Genomic DNA, 6,757 nt, shown 5'->3' with positions numbered 1-6,757 from the left:
GCGTTTCCCAAAAAAAACTCACCCAAATAAGTACATTTACCCAGATAAAATAACTTACCAAAAAACGAACTGAGTCTAGGACTATTTGATTTCCCTACCTTTCCCTACTTTTTCCTTCAAACCAATCCCATCTCTCTTTCAACCATTAAATCCAGAATATCAGATGAGATAAACTTCATGTAAGCATTGATTCCTGTAACCAAATATTTAATATTCACTTTTCAATCTCTCCCCTATTTAATATTCCATTTTCTCCTCTCTTTTCATGTCTTTCTTCCACCTCCCTTCTTTTTCTATTTCTATCCAGAAGGATATATTTAAGTCAAATTATGAAAACTAAAACTCAGGATATGTTTAAATCTTTTGTCCCCAATAAAAAATCATTTACTGGACGATGCCGGAACCATCACAAACCTTCACTCCTTTTTATTTCCCACATCCTAAAGCTCATAAGCAAAAGCTTATCAAAACGAAGCTTTAATTTTTTTTTTTTTTTTTGCCTCAAACAATTTCTTATCTATCATCCAAAACAAACAACTGAAACAAATACTATAGAACGTAAAACACAAGATTGTGAACATGGCCCTGATATCGAGAAAACCTTGGCCGTTTTCCCTGAGTGTCCCCATCAACCATGCAACAGAGACACTAAAAGCAAGCAATTTAAACAGGGGATATATGCAACCAAAGATGGTTAATGTAGTTTTTTATCCAATCCAAGATCACAACTCACAAGATCTTTAAGTAAGAATGTCTACCAAGTCCTGCCAAGTGGCGTATACATAAACTTTTTATAGAACCCTAAAACAATAAAGCTTGAGTCAGTTAATTTTTTGTTGTGTTAGTTTTTCATCTTGGCTTTTCCCTCAGGGATCAGCTGTTTCAACCTCGGCAGCTTGAAGTTGCTTCAAGCTCAACCTCTCCTTGTATTCCTTCAATTCTCTCCTGTATCTCTCCTTATCCTTTAACCCAATATTTTGATAAACCTATAAAGAACAAACAAAATTTAAATGCCTTCATATTAAAAATAAACAAAATTATCAAAAACACATTTCATGAAGAATGACAATAGAATGAGAAACTTACCATCCGTTCTTCTTCACTGAGTTTGAACCAGGATTCTCCAATCATTTTAGTGAACTCTCTTTCTTTGCTAGGGTACAGAGCTTTGAGCATGGAATGCTTTTCAGCAAAGAAGAAGTTGTAACCACTTCGGTTGGGTTTTGGGTGGCTAGGATCTCCATGCTTCCTCCGCCGCTTCTTCTTACCACTAAGAGGCGAGGAGTAGACTCACAAGTGATGCCAGCATTGATGGGAGAGATGGAAGAAGAAGGGGCTGTTGATGGAGGGTGGTAAAGTACCCCATGTAGGATATCCGAACCCAATTTCACACTAACCAAATAACCACAGTCAAATTTCCCATCAATTGTTCCAACCACTGGTAAATACGAATGTTCTGATGAAAAAGAGGGTAAAAGCACAAGGTGAGAAGTAGAGTGAAGGTACAAATTAAGCAGTTGTGTATTTCAGACAACTACTGAAGAGACATGTAATCCATCAGATAACCTTTCACTTTCTAAAGAGGTGTTGTGTGTCAGAGCGATTTATGTTGATAAACCTATTAAGGTAATTAAGGTTTGTGTGGTATTTATATACTCATTTATGGAGAGGTTTTCTTTTAGTTCCTCTAAGAAAGAATGGAAAAACCTTGGTTGGACACACGGGAAGTTTAGTGGTGTTGCTTTCTTGTTTCTAACCCTCACATGATGACTATATTCTAGTAGTTTTGAAGAATAATTAATTTAATCTTTATGATTCATAGAAATATTAATAATGGATATTTGGCCAAATGAAGACTGAAGAGGGTTCAATGTGCTGAAACTCTATTACATGGGGAGAGTGATGTTGCATGAGTAGTACAGGGAAAATATTTGTTTACACTCAAGATCATTTTTTTCTAGGTAATTTGTTCAGTTAAGCCCCTATATAGAGTTTGCAGTACCATTTCAATCGTATTTGTCTTGGGTTGGCTAAAAATTATATAAATGGTGATACAAAAGACAAAATCAGGCCTCTTTTGGAATTGTGGTTCTAAAATATGAAGGTTTTTTTGTTGGAGCAAGAGTTGATTGCGTGAATGCATCATCTGCTGATCTGCTCTAACAGCTGAAGTATGTACTACTTTTTTCAATAGGTGCATGCTATTTTAGAAGCCTGCTGCATAAACCTGAACTTTGAATTTGAAAGTGAATGTGAAAACATCAGCAAACCTAAAAAGAAAGTTTTGATTCTGATATAAAGGCCCCTTCAACTAGAAAATTTCCCATGAAGCTGATAGCATGAACTTCAAGTTTTCTTTTGTCAAAAATGGAAATGAATCAGTCCAGCTTGCTGCTCATATGGATTATTTATTGTTTTTGGAAGAATGGTGGGGAGATCCCCCTGTTGTTCATCGTTGAATCCATTTTACCATGAAACTATCTGTTTAATAATACAAATGAGAATACATCATCACCACTAATAATTCTCAGCAACGATATTATTAATGGGTTTCAGCAATCAAACATGATTTAGAAGGATTGTAGACCAAAACACCCTGTTGTGCAATTTTCCAAGTGGAAAAAACTGCACTCCTTTACATTCATCAAAAAAACAAAAAACACTGCACTCCTTTATCAGGCCCTTTACAAAACAGTAATAATACTAACAACAATGATAAAAGCAGCAACAACAACAAAGCCATAGCTTGTAGAGGTGAAAGCTGGATTTGCATCTCTTGTATGTAAAAGTTATCAAGAGAAAAAGGAGTGGCTTATCTAATGGACTTTGTTCCTATTAATAGTACTCAACGAACCATTAACTCGATAGCAAAAGAATCCAATGGAAGGCAGGGAACGGAGTTGTTGACACATGGCCAATCAAATGATGGCTTATTTAATGAATAGTTTAGGCTGGCTACTACATCCTTTCACACGACTAAAAGAGGAGGGTGGTCAAACAATAGATAAGAAATATCCCATCTTTCAACAAATGCACTCTCACGTCTAAAGTCTGTGCTCGCTTAACAGTAGAATAGAAGTTGCACAGGAAATTGAGCACATAGTAACATTGTTTATTGTAAATAATTTATCTAAGAATACAATAACATTTATCCAAAATATTTCATGGAAGTCAGAAAACTCTAAATTAACATCAGCTAGAGTAAACTAACATGACTTCATGTTAGCATCGATGCAGTTTCCATACTATGACTATTTGGGGGGTTTTCTCTGATGTTCTTTTTTTTTTCTTTCTTTCTTTTCTTGTTTGTTAGTTCCATAAACAAGGTTTGGGAAACTAATGATCCTTAAAAGAAAACACAATAAATATGTTCTTGGTTGTGTGCAACTTCTTGAATTACTCGTTTCAAAGAGATGTTTTTTTGGTAGCTCATATCAGCCTTATTGAAGTGAAAATATGTTTTTGTTTCTATCATGTTGGAGAAGACATCCTTAAATTTTACTTGAAAGTGAGTGAGTTTTTCTTTTTTTTTGGACGTGACCAGTCGCCAGTGGTAATGTGCCGGACAACCCTCTTTTCCTCACAATATTATGGTTTGTTAGAAAAGCTTTTTTTTTGCTAATGACTCAGTACTACAATTCAACCAACAAATCAAAGTTCTTATGGATATGCCCTAACCCTCTGTATTTCTAGCCACGACATCTAAAGATATATTCAACGTACAATATTGAGATTATGGGCTAATTCATTCCCATGAGTGGCATTATATCCTGCCTATATTATCTTTAATTTTGTAAACATATCTTGGTCTATGAAAAGTCCTCCTAGAGGTAAACCTGTTCACAGGCCAGGCTTGGCTCAGCCCATGAACATTTTACACTGCTTTGACCTTGGGATTCAAGCTGGGGACATTCAAATTTTGGCAAAAGCTAATCCTGAGCCCAGTCCATGAACAGGTCTACCTGAAGGAAAACCATCCCGTGTTCTCTTCTTATTATTTAAATTTAAGTATAAGATAATATCACAACGAGGTCGCACCCACCACTACCACCACCATCATCATCATAAATTATGAGACCAATTGGTGGTTGCCTCCGTCTATTATTCCTTTTCTGCTATTTTCGCAGATTTCTTTGACCTTGTGGAAGATAAGATTTGTGTAAAACTTGTGGTTGTGGTGCCATTTGGATAAAGCCTTTGTCATCAACTCTCTCTCACATGAAAGAGCTCTCCATCCCAAGGATACTCCTTTTCAACTTTTTCTTTGAGCTTATGACAAAAGTGAACAGAAAAATAAAGAATGGTTATTATCTCTTACTTCCCTTCACTTTTTCTAACACTTTTAAACTTACCCCAATTTTTCGACACCTCTAGAGTCTAGAGACCCCCCCTCCCCCCGGTATGAGGGTCCACGGCCACATTCCAACCCCTCTTTTTGTAAATCATACTACAAAGTACAACCATAACTATAGAACTCAATGTACACTATCAATCCCCCCCAAGTGTAGAATAAAATGTAATCCTCATATCACTATTGATTCCATCCAAACACAATAGAACTTTCAAAGAACAAACAGAACAAAAGGAACAAACATACTAACCTCTGATATTCAGGTCAGGGGAATTCGTTGTCGTCTTCTGGGATGTCTGTTCTTGTTGCTGCTGCATAGACTCAGAACCAGATTCCATGAGATGAGGCATTTCTGATTTACATGGCGGACTCATCACAGGCAATGCCTCTGCAATAACATCGACAAACCCCCAAAAAACAGAAACCAAAAACCAAAAACGAATGAGACAAAAAGGCAAAGGAGAAGACACACAGAGAAAGCACAAGGAGGGCGAAGAAGACCTAGAGGGTAAAACTAAAAGAAAGAGAGGAGAAAGTACACATATTGGAGTGAGTAAGGGACCTGGTAACTTGAAGAAATAAACTTGTTCGTAGAAGTGAAGAAGGCTGGAGTAATGTTTCCTCAGCACAAAAGAAGCGCTTGTTGTGGTGGGAGAGAAGTTGAAAGCAGCACTCACATCCCTCCATTTCTTTTCTCTTACCACCTGATATTTAAACACCGTATACACTACCTTTATAACTATTTCAAGTCTTGGCATCACTGTGTTATTGTATCAGTCCCAAGTTACAAACCTGTTGAAAACCACCTCTTTTGGTAACTTCCACGTACAACAGATGCAAATCCAGCTCTTTGCCTCCGATAACCGGAACCCTTCAAGCAACAGAAACCCAAAAAAAAAAAAAAACCCTTAGATTTCTTTTTGAAGAAGAAGCATCTTTTTAACACGCGGATAAAGAACATAAATTTCAAAAAAAAAAAAAAAGAAAAAAAGAAGCATACATGAACTTGGTACCCAGGTTAGAATGGAACTGCCGGAGAGTATCCCAAAAGACTGTCGGGTTCTTGACAACATCCTCGTGAGATGAGAGTGGTGAAGGATAACCCTTATCCTCCACCACATTCACCTGTGTCATTATTGCAATTTTCTCCTCCTCCGGCTCCGACGACATTAATCTCGTCGGGGACGGACCAGTCGCCGAACCGGGAAAACCGAAAAAAAATGAAAAAAGAAAATAAGGGGAAATATTAAAAGAAATGATACTAATGCATAATGTTGGCTTTTGCAGGGCAATTAATGGCTGAGCAACTAAGCACAGACGAAAAGGTTCTAAGGTTAGGTTATTCAATTATCTCTCGGCGGGATACATAATTACGACTTTGCCCTCCTGGTTGCCTCCTTGGTCCTTGCTTTGCCTCTCTGCTATCTGGACTCTAATTCTTCCCCTCTTCCCTTCTCTTCCCTTCCTCCGGACCATTCCTGTCTCTGTTCACCTGACATCTCTCTCTCTCTCCCAGTCTCTTGTTTTTTGTTTTTCTCTTCACCGTCACCGTATCTGGATAGTATCACAGCCGTACATTTACTAAATATCTAATGACCATACTGACCTACCGACTATATAACATTGCACTTGAACCAAAATTTTCTTTTCATCGGGATTCAGAACGTATCTTCTTTCTTTCTTTGGAACGAAGGATTTGTTTATTAATTGTTAGAAAAAAAAATTCTTAAGGAAGCCAAATTAGCCAACTAGGCTTTAGCCAAGTAGGGGATACAGTCCAGCCACGTGGACAAATGACCGGCTAAATGTATCCGAGACCTTATAACTAATCCACGTGTATTAAAATCACGCATTACTTTTATTGATAACATTTATATAAGTTTTTTTTTCTACCGACCAAAACTGAAGCCAATTGAATATATTAGTTCTTCTTCTAACTTACTAAGATTTTGTTTCAAATTAATTACTTAGGTATTGCGTCCAAATACGATGGCAATTTTAGGAATTCTCAGGTATCTGTTTATAGAAATTTTATAGGGTTTGAGATTTTAGATTAAAATCCTATAGATTAAAAACCCTATAGGAGTGTGGTATATGTTTGGATTTTGACTTTAGGTTATCTGATATCTGATACTCTGTTTTATTTGATACAGGTATTTGTTCCTGATATCTCATTATAAATCTTGGCAAATAAAATATATAGTATAGTATAATATATAGTATAAAATAATTTATAATATAGGTTTTGTTTGGGAGTGTTTAAAAATAAGTGCATATTCGAATAAGTACTTATTTGCATTTGGCTTATTTGGTAGTTTTTTTCTCTAATAAGTACTTAAATAAGCAATTGTGACTATTTCGTACTTCATTTTCTTTCAAATTTTCAAAATATACCTTTATGGAACT

General features: G+C 36.3%; 1 protein-coding gene across 2 annotated transcripts; it reads right to left on the bottom strand.

Moving 5' to 3' along the window:
• Window positions 1–677: 677 nt before the first annotated feature.
• On the bottom strand, window positions 678–6,053 carry LOC148849855 (high mobility group B protein 9-like). Of its 2 annotated transcripts, none has more exons than XR_016099767.1 (6): window positions 5,352–5,880; window positions 5,144–5,222; window positions 4,914–5,055; window positions 4,602–4,739; window positions 1,087–1,392; window positions 678–986 (listed from the first exon to the last, which is right to left on the bottom strand). XR_016099767.1 is itself a non-coding variant. In XM_088947315.1 (6 exons), the coding sequence occupies exons 1-5, from the start codon at window positions 5,519–5,521 to the stop codon at window positions 1,128–1,130; spliced, it is 858 nt and encodes a 285-aa protein (XP_088803441.1). In that variant the 5' UTR covers window positions 5,522–6,053; the 3' UTR covers window positions 678–986; window positions 1,087–1,127. The 2 variants fall into 2 exon arrangements, 1 of the variants encoding a protein (XP_088803441.1); XM_088947315.1 differs by having other exon boundaries at window positions 1,087–1,456; window positions 5,352–6,053.
• Between the last annotated feature and the right edge of the window lie 704 nt (window positions 6,054–6,757).

The sequence above is a fragment of the Nelumbo lutea genome, chromosome 5 (genome assembly GCF_056320005.1).
Source record: "Nelumbo lutea isolate HS-2025 chromosome 5, American lotus-T2T, whole genome shotgun sequence".
In the NCBI taxonomy this organism is placed as follows: domain Eukaryota; kingdom Viridiplantae; phylum Streptophyta; class Magnoliopsida; order Proteales; family Nelumbonaceae; genus Nelumbo; species Nelumbo lutea.
The sequence above is the reverse complement of the archived record's forward strand: the minus strand, read 5'-3'. Positions and strand labels throughout refer to the sequence as shown.

What these genes read in the sequence shown, in the direction of transcription:
- LOC148849855 (XM_088947315.1), bottom strand. Translation starts at nt 5,521, where the DNA reads ATGTCGTCGGAGCCGGAGGAGGAGAAAATTGCAATAATGACACAGGTG. An exon ending in AAAGAGGTGGTTTTCAACAG is followed by an intron (nt 5,056 to 5,143) that starts GTTTGTAACTTG and finishes TTTAAATATCAG; the next exon opens with GTGGTAAGAGAAAAGAAATG. An exon ending in TTATTTCTTCAAGTTACCAG is followed by an intron (nt 4,740 to 4,913) that starts GTCCCTTACTCA and finishes ATGTTATTGCAG; the next exon opens with AGGCATTGCCTGTGATGAGT.